Below are 15142 nucleotides of genomic sequence, written 5' to 3' on the forward strand. Positions count from 1 at the left end.
TGGCTCCCTACCCTTTCCCCTGAAGGCCCTGTCCTTCCTCCCTGAAGTTCCTCGTTGGACGAGTGGGTTACGTGCTCGCCTACCGATTCGGTGGACCCGAGTTCGATTCCCCACTCTGCCAAAGTGGAATCAGAGGGATTTGTTTCTGGTGATTAGAAATTCATTTCTTGATATAATGTGGTTCGGATCCCACAATAAGCTGTAGGTTCCGTTACTAGGTAACTGCTTGGTTCTTAGCCAAGTGAAAATACCTAACCCTACGGGCCAGCCCTGGGAGAGCTGTTAAATCAGCTCAGTGGTTTGGTTAGGTTAAACTAAGATATACTTAACTTTAATTAACCTCCCCTACCCTTTCCTCTGAAGGCCTTGTCCTTCCCTATCCTCCTCCCGAAACGCCTTGGCCCTCCTTTCCTTACCCGCCTCCAGTATTCCTTGGCCCTCCCTTCCCCGTCTGGAGAGACGTCGGGCCTCCCTCCTTCACCCACTCCCAGAATGCCTGGGCCCTCCCTCCCTCCATGGCGGTCTCCTGAAGCCCTCTTCCGGCCGCTGCATCTGTTGCGCCTGGAGCTGCAGCCCGTAATGTCCATCCCACCTGGTGTTGCTACCCTTGATTACCGTAAGACATTGCAAATGATGTTTGAAAATTCTCATGTCCGAACTCTTCATGAGCTCATATCACACGCCAAAGTGGCGGAAATTACCCCGGCTACATTTAGCATAAATGTGCTAATCTCCTTCAATATGGCGTCGCTCTATACTTTTCTTATTTTTTGTGCTTAGGAGCTGCCATCGCTTATGTGAGGAGTTCGAGCGTCGAGGGACGTTCGTATATCGTGCGGTTGAGATGCGCTCTGCAAAAAGCTCGCTGGGACGATCGATCGTTTGCTTACTTTAGTCGATAATCGGTGCTCGATCCGACAAGGAAGGTGGGGAAAAAGTAAAGTACATATCTCTTACCGCTCTTATGGATGAGTAGCTTTCTTCTGGCAAGAATAATGGGCCTGTCATTTCCGGTATTTCCATTAAATGATTATCCATTTACGAATTGTTAAACGCAAGGCATTCTACTTCATTCCGTTTTAAGAGTCGTGTAATCCGAATTCTTAATTATCTTTTCCCTTTCCACTTATTAAGTGCTAGTCAAACAACTATTCTAAGAACGTCACGCTTAAGGAAATACATGCTTCCAGATATGCGTATAATACCCGGTTTCTCCAATGCTACGATATTCAGTAGAAAATGTCAAATTTGTCGTTCATTCTTCGCAGTCTTCCAGAGAGAAACCCTATTCCAGTACATCTGTCTTTGAAAAAGGGTTCTCAAACATTTACCTTTAACTGATATATATATATAATATATATATATATATGTATATATATATATATATATATAATTATATATATTTTATAATATATATATACATATATATATAATATACATATATATATATATATATATATATATTACATATATATATGTATATATATATATTTTATTTATAATATATATATATATATATATATATATATATATATATATATATATTATATATATAACCTACGTATTTGAAGACGCTTTATTTCGTATTATCCATAAGTTCATGTACCATCACTAGTAACAGTCAGGATGGAATAGTAAGATGGAGAACATAGGAAGTGGAGTGCTAACAATGTCTCGGGGAATTTTCTTGTTCTTATAAAATCCTAGTGAAATTAAATCGATGTAGGAGCTACGATACAAACAACATATAACGGCAGCAATCAGGAAGTAACAAACTCATGACAATGATAATTACGCGTGGAAGTCCCTGTAATTCTATACCGGGTTTGAAAAACTCTCTCAACTTTCGTTACCCCTAGCACTTTCAAACCCCCTTTTCCGAAAAGGGACTCTTTTGACTTTTTGGGGTTGGGCCTCACTCCCGTTCCTACCTCGAACGTTGTCAATGTTTTCATCAGACAAGAAGTTGATGATACCTCGTCCTTTGATTTTAAATAACGCTTCCGCACGTTTTGTTCCTCGTTGGACGAGTGGGTTGCTGCTCGCCTACCGATTCGGTAGTCGCTAGTTAAATTTCCCCCTCGGCCAACGTGGAACCAGAGGAATGTATTTTTGGTGATTAGAAATTCATTTCCCGATATAATGTGGTTTGGATCCCACAAGAAGCTGTAGGTCCCGTTGCTAGGTAACCAATTGGTTCCTAGCCACGTGAAAATATCTAATCCTTCGGGCCAGCTCTGGGAGAGCTGTTAATCAGCTCAAGTGGTCTGGTTAAACTGAGAAATACTTAACTTCTTCCAAACGTTAAATCCGTTACTTTTCTAGGAGGACTTCTAAATTGGGCATTTGGATATGATGAGTGATTAAAATCCCATATCCTTTGCCTTGGAGATACATTCCCTGTTTTGATAGATTTTGATTCCATATTCTGATTTTCTGTGGAACATTTTGTTTTCCTTTTTCATTTACTAAGAATCTAAAACCAGTAGCAGTTAGTAGCTTTTATTTAATCAAGTTTCTCTTCACAAGCCTATGAAGCACTGGAACATACCTACCTGATTTGCTTTAAAAATGTCTTTGTTTTTTAATTAATAACTTTTTTATAATTATTATTTACTCGTAGGTGTCTAAGTGATGTGGTTACAAGGAATTGGTTAGTATTTAGTTTGTAAGTAGATTTGTTACTTGAGGATATAAGAAAGTCATGGAATTCACTTGGTATACTTTCAGAGTTTCCATTTGACGAGCTCACGAAATTCTTTTCGTTAGCTGTTTACTTGCTTTTACCTTCGAAGCCGAGGTTACAAGTTAATCATTCCCATTCGACCGGTGAGAAGTTAAAATCAAAATAACGTCCAATTGACTTCAACTGCAATATCTGCCTTCCGAAAAGTGTTGCAGAAATCGGAGACGACTAATTATCTTGCAGATCTAATCAGGAAACCCAGATTTTCACTTGGCTCTTGATGAATGGAGGATACTCGGCGAACCTTAACGAGAAAATGATAATTGTGACCAGATGTTACATCAGCCAAACGGTCTTCTTCTCTTCTAATGAACGAGGCTGGATGACTGCCAGCAACGAAAAGGTATGGACCAGAACGAGCTATTCCCGCTGAGAGAGGGAGAGAGAGAGAGAGAGAGAGAGAGAGAGAGAGAGAGAGAGAGAGAGAGAGAGAGAGAGAGAACTTGTAATATTCAAGACAAGATGCGACCTACAAAAGCGAATATACGTAATATCAAAAAAGCTTGTATACATAAATGTTATCTAAAGCTCGTATGTCTGCAAGCATAATGGTTCATTTTTATCTTATATTTCTTCTCACTTGAACTACTTTGTATTACAGGAGACGACCTCCTGATAATTTATCCTTATATGGTATACGTATATATACATATTTATGTATACATATTAATATAATTAATAATACACATACATAATAATATATATATATATATATATATATATATGTATATATATGTATATATGTATGTATATATATATATATATATATATATATATATATATATATATATATAAACGTTCGTGAACGTGTTTACATATGCAAATAAAGAATAAAGCACAGTTCGACAATGAGATCGTTATGCAAGCGAGTTTTAACGTTAAACTAAAAGCGGCGCTTAAGCGCATTCATTTGTCAAAAAACTTACAATTAAGCAAACGATAATGACATAACTAGATGCCTTTTTCCATTGGATGATTTGCATAGACAGGGGAGATTTCTCTACATTCTTCCCACCCCTCCCCTCCCAAAACACCCAACTCCTCCATCACGAGGTAATCTAACCTTGCCAAAGAGTCATTCGTCAAGTATTCTCTCTCTCTCTCTCTCTCTCTCTCTCTCTCTCTCTCTCTCTCTCTCCAAACACACACATATATTTGCCACTGTGTGTATGCGCAATTTACGATCATCGCGCCAATTTTAATGTACAACGTTAGTAATTTGTAAGATGTTAGATCTAAACCAGTTAAGTCTGCTTTAGCTTTCGTTTCTTACAGCAATCTGCCTGTTGCCAGATTAATTCCTTTTGGATAGAGCAGTGTGCATATGAGAGAGAGAGAGAGAGAGAGAGAGAGAGAGAGAGAGAGAGAGAGAGAGAGAGATGAATGGGAAGATCTGACATAAATGTCAAAATATTTCAACAAGTATATTTAATAAAGTAAATAGGTCGTAAAATCAGAATTTTGCACAGTGATATACAAATAAAAAAAAGAAAAAACCTCCCTTTGCCATTTGTATAAATTTCCGGCAAAATAAATAAACAAATAAATAAAAGACAAAATCCTCCCTCTTCCAAATCTTCGAACCAAACGCTCCCTTGAAACTCCTCTTGCAAGAATGTCAATAAAGCTAGTTTGTCAATTGGGATAAGTCCACTTTTTTTCCCGCAAATAAAACCACTTCGACGCCTTATCCCTTTTCTTATCCACGTATCCGCCTCTTTTTTTTTTTATTATTATTCTTTTTATGTCTCCCTTCCCAACAACCCTAGACACCTCGACCACAAATCATTCCCTTCCGTCACCCTTCCGAAACCCCGCCATTATGACACTTACGATGCATTACAGCTAACCTTCTTTTAACGGGTGTAGGATGTGCGCCATACTAGAAAAAATGAGAGGGGGGAAAAAGTGGGTGGGGGTTGTATTGAGGGCTGGGAGGTCGCGATGGAATAGGGGGGAAGGGGAAGGGGAATAAAATTAAATAGCCTTTCGCTAGCAATTAATATTTTGATCTCTCTCTCTCTCTCTCTCTCTCTCTCTCTCTCTCTCTCTCTCAATCATCTCCTTTCCACGTCCCACCACAATCACTCGGATCATTGTTTAGGATGGCTAACCACCCCACTAAACTGCTTGTCTCCTCATTTTCCGCTCTGCTTCCAGTTTCAGGATAAGTCCAGGGAGAACTTGGGAGCTATCAGTTAGCCCGAACTCCACATCTCCCTCGCTTATTTATTTTCTTCTCCTTCTGAGAGAGAGAGAGAGAGAGAGAGAGAGAGAGAGAGAGAGAGAGAGAGAGAGAGAGAGAGAGAATTGTTTATTCATAGAAAAAAATAAATATTGAAAATAGGAAAAATGAAAAAATAATGGCTAGTAAAAGAGGATATAAGACGATTTCAACCTTCCTACGGAAGGTGTGGCTAAAAATACATGCGTTCGAGCGTACCTTCCAAGTTGTTTGTGATTATCATTACATAACTTTCGTGTAGGCATCTTGATGAAATCAGAATCCCGAGAAATTTGAATGATGATTGATTTACTATGTTGACAGGAGAGCTAATTCTCCGGTCTACAAAATATGGTTTTGGGTATAATATGAAGAAGTCAAGGTAATCTGGTATTTTCCATACGAGAGAGAGAGAGAGAGAGAGAGAGAGAGAGAGAGAGAGAGAGAGAGAGAGAAATAGTATCTATTTCGTGAGGAAGTTGTAATAACTGTTTGTGTGAATGTGTAATTATGTATGTGAGAGAGAGAGAGAGAGAGAAGAGAGAGAGAGAGAGCCCTGTTCCTTTACCTTGTGTCGTAGCTGTCGTATGGGGCGGTACTTTAAAGGCGATACTGGGCGGTATCGAATCTGACTTCCGTCTGAGTTCGAGCTCCCGAAGGTGGTCGCTGAAGCGGGTGTCGAGGAAGGGCCGCTGGCCGATGGCGAAGGCTCTGTACTGCTGCTGTCCTGGGGGGCAGAGGGAGAGGGTGGTCAGTTCTGTAAGGAGAGAGAGGTCAGAACAGGTCACTCACAAGGGGAGGTTGTCGATATACTGAAAATATAAACAAAAAATTTACAGTCAAGTTTGTATGTGTGCATGTATGTGTGTATGTATTTGTATGTATATGCATATATTTATATATACACATATATATGTATATGTTTATGGGTACTTGAATACAAGTGTCTGTCGTCTGTATCACATAAATATTCACATAAATTTACAGCAACTGCCAAACTATCTCTACCTATGCAACAGGGTTGAAAGTGTACGAAAAGTAAAGACGAATCAGAGTATTTCGAGTTAATTTGGTCATGTCGTGACAATGCAATGATAGAGGATAACAGGGTGGTGGAGTGGAAGTCTAAAGTTTCCCTAAGGATGAGGAAAACCCGAGAAAAGGCTGACTAGATGGAGTGCAAGAATTTTGGGAACGCAGTGACACAGGAAACAAATACTATGTTCACCCAAGGAACAATGTGTGTAAGGAGGACGAACTATTCCCGAGAACCATCCCAACTCCTCCTTTCTTTTTCTTTTTTGTTTCATACGAAGAAGCTGTTGCGTCTGAAGTTTTCTGCGCAAAGGGTTCTCTTTTGATTCAGTTGTCAAAGGATAAAAGCGTCAGTGACTATCGTTTTGTATTTCTATGGAGTTCTCTTACTATGATATGAGTTATTGGTGATATATCCATCCATCTGTCTATTCCTGTATATGTATTTATACTACAAACACACACAAACACACATAAACACACATACACACATATATACATATATATTTATTGCATATGCAATTTTCAAAGAATTTAGATAAGTATTTTAGTCAATTATGTCATCAAATCCTTTATTTTCCGTGATACTGATAGAATTTCTATTGCTTCTTCTTTCTCATTCATTCCGATGACAAAAAGACAAAAGTTAACCAAAGTACAAAAATAAAATTAAAATATCAACGCGTTAAATGGAACGCGACAGAATTGAAAATAAAAGAAAGAACACTGAAAGAGGAAAAAGTGCCACGAGACAACAGAATATAGAGGAATATATGGTTATCATTCGAGTTTCCTCAGTAACAACTTATATCAACTTAGAAAAGTCAAGTTAGGTTCAAAAAATTGTGCAAGGAAAGTTAGCGTCTCTTAAGAAAGTTAAGCTGAAAAAATATGACAAGGTATGTTCCCCAATTAAGCCTGAATAAAAATAAATCTCTGAGCAGCAGCAGCAGCCAAAAAAAAAAAAAAAAAAAAAAAAAAAAAAAAAAAAAAAAAAGAAGAATTAAAACCAAGTTAAAAGCAAGGGAAGACAGCGAACATTCACCATAAATATTGCGATCAAATCTTCAAGAAATAAACTATACCAACTTGACTTCAAGATAATAAAGTTCTCATCTTCGATAACATGTATTAATTCATTACATTCTTTTACGCGAGTTCGTGCACAATAGAGCAATGCAGATAAATATAGGTACTACATCGTATATCTGGGGTACATAAAGATTAAGAAGAAATAACCGTACATACAAATATTAAAAACTGTCGATTAACACAAGTAAACTTCAGGAACATGAACAGATTTTCCTATATTGAAAATATTGGGTCAAATATGCCTTTTACTATCTGAATTATAAAAGAATTGCAACAATATAATGTAATAAAACTCAATATAATAATAATAAAAAAGATTTACGAACTACTAAATATAACTATAACCTCAGCCATAAAAACGCCCGTCAATAATAAAGAAAAAAGTTCAACTCCCAAATTATTCCATTACGCATTACTGCCCTTTGAGAAGCAATCATCCGAAGAAGTCTATGTTTATGTGAGACGTGCCTTCCTCCCTCCCGGCTGCTGGAGGCGTCCCCAGTGAACTTCAGGGAAAAGTACATGAAGTTCCCTTATATAATATAAAATATAAAATATATATATATTTCATTTCAGTTAGTTTCATATGCATTCTAGTGTTTTACCTTTCTTTTTGTTTTGTGCAATCTAGTTTCTTACTTGCCTGTGTATCGTATATTTTAGTATTTTACTTGTCTTCTGACTTTTAACTGACCTATTATCTATGTCAAACTTTACAATATATGTTTTTTATTCTTTGGTAGAAATCCCAGATGTAAATATGATTTACCATACTTCGGAATAAACTTTTGAAAATAATCATCTCATCGTATTCCTGGTCTGACACTCTATACTATATATATATACATACATGCATGTATGTATGTATGTATGTATGATTATATTATATTATATATATATATATATATATATATATATATATATATATATATATATCTATATAATATATATTAATAATTCCCAACTTCTTTTTTCCCACTTCCCCGAGATGGTTCTCCTGGTGATACTGGGTTGAATTATGTTGGAGAATTTGCTGTTTGAGATGTTGCAAGTTGGCTTGTCTGGTAAAAAAACTTGACTTAGCGGCCCGAAGACTATCGAGGAAGGGAATTGCCGCGTTGGTAAATGGGAAATTCATCCCCGTCATACTAAGATGTAATTCGAGGAAATAAAATACGTAAAAAAAAAGAATCTCGACCTTAAGCGGGCAATTGCAAGTCGCCATAGTTAAGAGAGAGTTACCTCATTTTCACAGGCTTTACGCTTTGCAGGGACACACGCATTAAAAAAAAACAAATAGGCATCTCAGTAATAACCGATTTTAAATGCTTCTCCATGAAGTCCTGAATTCCAACAAACACTTGAAGTGCCATGACTCAAAAATTTTTAAGTTTGAAGTTTACATTTTTTTTTAAATGACAAAATATGCAATGTGGACAAATGATTTTTATGTAAGACGAAACCGTTCTTTGAAAATAATGAATAAACATGGAAAATTTACAAGAAAAGCTACATGATATATAAGGAGTGATATTTTCTCTTAATGAACCGTATCCATTTATTTCGATACAGACTGCAAAATGTGAAAGATTACCGACATGAGTTGTGTGATGCTGACCTCGTGGTATTTAAAAGTGAAACAATAACCTATGACGAGCTGATGGCATTCAAAATTGCCATAATGATAAAAGTAATGACAACTGATAATATGCTTGTCAAAGTTTATCAAAGGCTGTTGTCTCTTATACCCAAATAAATATTTCCTTCATGATTGGCAGGTTGACTGAAAAGAAGAAAACTTAAAAACTGGAGACGTATTATTGGTCATGATAGAGCTTTAACTAAAGGAACAATTTAAGATGACATTCTATGTTGTAATGGAAACTAAGTTGTTTGCATAAATATCAAATGGAGGAGCGTAGACCAAACTGTTGGCAAAGATGAAGACTCGCCTGGAAAGTCAGAAAATTTAAACATAACAAAAAATACTCCAACTTCTTTCTGTGTCTGAAAGATCAAGTTTATTAGTATGAAACTCGAACTGTTAAACATCACACTGTTGTAAAGTATGTTCGTAAAAATTAAATTTCTATAAATATCAAATTGGTAATTGACGATAGTCAGAAATTCAAGTCAGAATTGCCTACATAAGAAAACAGGGAAGTCTTAATCTAGTTTTCATGTACAGCTGGGATTTCCAATACATTTCTTGTACTTCACCGTTATAAACGGCAAACAATTGTTGTTCCTTTGGAAAATCATCAACCTACTATTTCGGCAAGGCGAAACGGAATCGTTTCGACGAAATATGTCGAAACTGTACTTTCGGAAATCATTGCTTTCTTGAATTTCCTTGACTTTTTCCCGGTGTAGAAACACCGATGTTGGCTTTCTAAAGCATGAATGATAACCGTAAGAACGGTGTTAATGTTATTGACTTCTTAAATGATAAAAAGCACTCGTTTTAAAAAGAGGCAGGTTGTTAAGCTATTAAGAAAACACAAGGTAGTCGCGGAATTGTAATACTTCGTTAGTGAATGTCCGACCGACTGTGTTGTTTGAAGGCATTAATATAAATAATCAACGATGACAAAAGAACAGTTATTGAAAATCAAGGCGATATCAAGAAAAGCTCAAAGAAGTGGTGGAGCTGGGTGAAGGGGAGTGGGGTGGTGGCCTGGTGAAAGGAGCTACATTGATTTCCCCCTCCTTCCCACCCCTGTCACTAGGGACACCACCGAGGGGCAGAACATCAGCGATAAATGCTGCCAAATTCGTTATCTATTTCTCACTTAATGGCAGAATATTTGATGCATAATGGCGGACTAATCAACTGCTGTGCGCCATAGGTCGCCGGTCGATCGCAGGCTTCCTAATTCCCCGACAGTAATGATGGTGTTCGCCCCGCCCTAAGCACCGCACTTAATAAGGAGTGAAGTATCAGGGTTCGCGCTTCTGTCGGCGTTCAATCGAGCGATAAATTGAATGCAAAGCGTTTTAGGCAGCCGTGAAAATATTTGTCCTGAAATGGGGTCGTGGATGTTAAATACGGGTTGGGTTAACGAGTTCTGCGTGGCACGTCCCCCCCCTTTCCTGTTTAGCGGCGTTAGAAATCTCTCACTCCTTCTCTCCCCTGAGATACCCAGATTGAATCGAATGGCCTTCGTAATGTGTGAGCTGCATTCATATATAAACATTTTCCGAACCACATATTGTGGCTTAGGTGATAATGGCTGGCTTCCTTTACACGCCCATCCCTTATTTCCCAAATGGAGAGATGCCGCTGAAGCCGACGACCCATGGGCAAAATACTGAAGGCAATTGCAGGGAAGAGTGTTATTATCCTTAGAAATATTGCCCTGCTGCGGTAGTCTAGACATGCCACGTTCACAAAAAAAAAAAAAAAAAAAAGTCAGGCATCCCGACGGCTTGCGTGAATCACCGAAGCGCATCATGCTAAACGGAAAATACAATGAATGAAAAGGAAAATTTCAATAAATACATCCGCACCTGAACTCAGGATGCGAGCAACGAATGTGTGAAAGAGTGAGCAAAGTGCTCGTCATCTTTCTCCTCCACTGATATTTTGCGGGTCTCGAAAGAAGTCATTGATATAACGACACCTTAGCAACAACATCACAAACAATTATAGCCAACAGCTGTAGCTGCATCGCCGACTTCGACATCAGAATGATGTTCAGAATAATGATGAATTTTAACAATAATGAATGTCCAATACATTTTTCGGATTAGAAATGAACTCTCACGGAATGCAGGATTGGACCAGTTTATTATATTCACCACGTCTATGTTCACCCCAGCTATATTCCTGACTCACTCTGCAATCATTTTTAGGAGTTTGAAACTTGATGTTTTTTTTTAAATCACAGATTTGGGTGACCAACTCTAATTCTGTCACTATATGAAAAGTGTTTGCTGATGGAATTCTCCTTTAACCAACAGTGACAAACTTGCGTCTTAGTTATCAAAGAATCCTATTCTGTAAATGAAGTTATGAAGATATCATCAAATCTGTTGACCCTCACGTTCGTAAATCCCACATTGTTTCTTATTAAACTTAACAGTTCAATGTAGTTATTCCTCTGCATGTGGTAACTATAATTTAACACACTGTTTTTCCTATTTTCCTGGGCCTCATCCATGCCCTTTTACATCTATATCTAGTAACTTTAAGTTTGATGCATTATTCTTCAAATTTCAATTATTCCTTTTCTTTGCACTCCTGCATTTGAACAACCTTTTGACTCACTACAACTTTAGTATTACAATAAAAGAGTTATTGATTATGAATTTCCTATTTCTTTTTGCTGGGAAGAACCAAAGTGGGCGACAGACAAGGGCCTCTGAAAACTCGAGAAAGAAGAAAAAGAAGAAAAAGATATACATACATACTACATATATATATATATATATATATATATATATATATATATATATATATATATATATATATATATAGAGAGAGAGAGAGAGAGAGAGAGAGAGAGAGAGAGAGAGAGAGAACAGATATGCAATGCAGTAACACCACAGATGACTTTGATGATTAGGGAAGGAAAAAATGAAAAAGAAACAAGTAAAAAACAAAAGGGACGAAAGAGAGAGAGAGAGAGAGAGAGAGAGAGAGAGAGAGAGAGAGAGAGAGAGAGAGAGAGGAGAAAAAACGCACAAAATGCCATAATTGCGCTTGCGCTTACGTGTACCCGTCAAAAATAGTGTGTACATTGTCAAACAGGTTACGGCAAAAGCAAGGAGCCATCAACCCCGGGTCGACAATTACCTGATGATTGTGATAGAGAAGGTTCTTTTTGTCCCCAGGTGGCTTTTGGGGTTGTGGACACCAAAAACTAAATCACTCCGAGTGCCAGGTACTTACGCCAGTAATTATACATGACACACACATGCATATGAGTATGTATGTATGTGCACGCGCACAAACACATATATCATACATAAGGTGATATGTATGGGACACACTAACGTTAATCTCTTATGATAACAACAAATTTATACGTACGTATGAGCGTTTATATATATATATATATATATATATATATATATATATATATATACACATATATATATACACACACACACCACACACACACATACATATATATATATATATATATATATATATATATATAATATATATATATGTATGTTGAGCGTTTATATATATATATATATATATATATATATATATATATATATATATATATATATATTTATATATATATATACACATATACACACACATATATACGTATATATGTATATATATATATATATAATATATATATATATATATTATATACACATACATATTACATATCTGTATGTATGTATAAATATATGCATATTTGTATATACTTATATATAATATTATAATATATATATTATATAATATATATTACATATATATAGTATATAATATATACATACACACACTATGTACGTGTGTGCGGACGTGTGAGACTGTATTAGCATCAGCAAATATTTTCCGTTACACATACACAGTCTGAATTTTTTATTTCCGTAGTAGCAGTATTAATATCAGTAGGAGTAATCACTTATGGAAAAAAATATGCTTACACAATAAGAACAGTGAATTTTTGAATGATGTTCTACTATGGACAAAATCTTTATTGTGTGAAACTCGCGTACGGATACTATTAAGCATATTGCTTTCATGGTATGGAACTAAACTTTAAGTCCCAGTTCTTTATTCATCAACTTCTATTCTGATATGTATCACGAAGTTCTACTCTCACAGTCAGCACCGAATTTAATTGTCTTTCTTACACTGATGACTTCTTGACAAACGTAGTAATAAATAAATATAATAAAGAAGAAAAACAGAATGAGATATGTTTACACTTTTACTCCACTTTCCAATATTTGGTTTGCCTTCATTTTATTTTTGAAAATTGTTATATTTGTGGCACTACCAGAGGAAAAGTTTACCTGTATCAGTCAATGAGCAAATGAGAGGATATATAAATATATATTTAAAGGATTGATTGATAAATAAAAAAATCAATACTTGAATAAATCAATGTGTCTTTTCCACATTCAAAAGCAATTTATGCAACCATAATTTCAGACTCCTAGTGACATGCAAAGGACTACTCGGATGTAGTCGAAGAATCACCACACAACTCAAGGACAATTCTTTAAATTAGAAGAGAAGAAGGCTAACGGAAATTCTGAGATGAGAGAGAGAGAGAGAATTATTTAGATACTACCTAACAGATTCCTTGGAAGCTAGAAAATGACAGGCAGTATCGGAAATATTGTAACTTGTAGTCTGAGGTATAGAGAAAAATGTTGGATATTTTCCGATGTGGGATATTGCAAACATTTTCGTGACTTGTTACTACTCTTAGAAAGACATCGTTGCATCACGTAACTCTTAAAAACACTTCAATGCAATAAGGTAAAACTGCGTATGATTTCCTATAGTTTACTGTTATGTACATAATGCGTTTTCTCATTCTGTCGACTACATCCTCATAAGAATAATCACAATTTTCACATTCAAGTTTTCAGTGTCAATTAATGGCACTGTTACTGTATCTGAAAACATCTGCAACCATGACCTCAAACAGTTATTGCTACACCTGAAAATGATCAGATGAAAACCCCACAGGTTGCTGCTAACAATACTATTCCTAAGAATAGAAAAGAAATCTGATAAAAATCAGCGTATAATGCTGTATGAAACTCAGTCACGGCCCGGTGGTGGCCTGTGTTGTTGGCAACGCTATGGCTTTATCCTTATGTAAAATTTTAAAAAACTACTGAGACGACAGGACTGTAATTTGGAACGTTTGATGATTGGAGGGTGGATGATCAACATACCAATTTGCAGCCCTCTAACCTCAGTAGTTTTTAAGATCTTGGGACGGACAGAAAAAGTGCAGACGTACAGACTAAGCCATCTCAACCGTTTTCTTTTACAGAAAACAAAATACTGACGTAAAAGTACAGAAATGAATGAATTTGCAACCGCGAGAACTGACAGTCTGGCGCCGAGCCCCGAACCTCAGCCACATTACGTAACACCAGGCGATGCTTCCTCATATCTGGTCTGTAACGTCAATGTCGTGAAACGAAGACGTCAAAAAGCTTCCTACGTTGCTTTGTGTTCCCAGAGCCCGGTTATTTATTATTCATGCTTGATACACATATTGTAGCCAGAAGAGAAGCGAATAAAGACATTCGAATAACTCCTTATTCTTCAAGTGCATGTTCTTACCGTGGTCCTATAGGTCACGACATTCCATGCTTTGCTTCGTTTTCACAGGTCCGGTAACATTCGTAGTGTTGCTGAGTGTCAAGGGAGGAAATATAAAACAATGCTGATGATGCCACTCCTCTATTATGAAATTCGCCTTTCTTCCCTCTATAGAGGGCATTGTTTTCTGTCTCTGCTTTCGTTTGTTCCGTAAGACCATATGCAAATTTTAAATAATAATCATTATTATCAATACTTCAATATATTTTAGTATTGATAATACCAGATCTTGACATTCAAAATACCAGAATAACACCATGAATAGAGGCCAATTACTTGGTAGATTCGCTGATGATGAAAAGCGAATAATCAGGAAAACGGATTATAATAATAATAATAATAATAATAATAATAATAATAATAATAATAATAATAATACAAACTCAATCATGCCTGAATATACCTGGAACTTGTTCATCAAGTGAATTCAATAAAAAGACGAATAAAAAGGCAAAAAGGTAAACGGTTAAATGAAGCTTACGGCCTATTGGAAAACCGAGCAACATCTGAAGAGTAAAAAGTGCCATAAATCATATTAATAGAAAGCAAGTAATTTGCATCCTATTAAAGAGTAAATAAAAATAATTTATAATTATAAAGTAAATAATATTAAAAATACAATGCTCTTTAAATGTAACTTATCTGTTCAAGCAGACACTAAATAACAATGCAAAGGCTGAAAAGAAAATTTCTCAATACTGGAAAAATGCACCAGTCTGTCCATTTT

General features: G+C 36.2%; 1 protein-coding gene across 5 annotated transcripts in view; it reads right to left on the reverse strand.

Annotated features, from left to right (window-relative positions):
* Nucleotides 1-15142, reverse strand: part of LOC135216727 (runt-related transcription factor 1-like) — a 332240-nt gene that overhangs the window by 39789 nt on the left and 277309 nt on the right. For 2 of the 5 annotated variants that reach the window (XM_064252186.1, XM_064252185.1), the window contains exon 3: nucleotides 5539-5727. The exons of 2 other annotated variants lie outside the window; for them this stretch is intronic. In XM_064252186.1, coding sequence (XP_064108256.1) covers nucleotides 5539-5727 — 189 coding nt within the window. The remainder of the gene's footprint in view (nucleotides 1-5538; nucleotides 5728-15142) is intronic. One more of the 5 variants, XM_064252187.1, reaches the window with a different exon arrangement.

Source organism: Macrobrachium nipponense, chromosome 6 (assembly GCF_015104395.2).
Source record: "Macrobrachium nipponense isolate FS-2020 chromosome 6, ASM1510439v2, whole genome shotgun sequence".
Classification (NCBI taxonomy): domain Eukaryota; kingdom Metazoa; phylum Arthropoda; class Malacostraca; order Decapoda; family Palaemonidae; genus Macrobrachium; species Macrobrachium nipponense.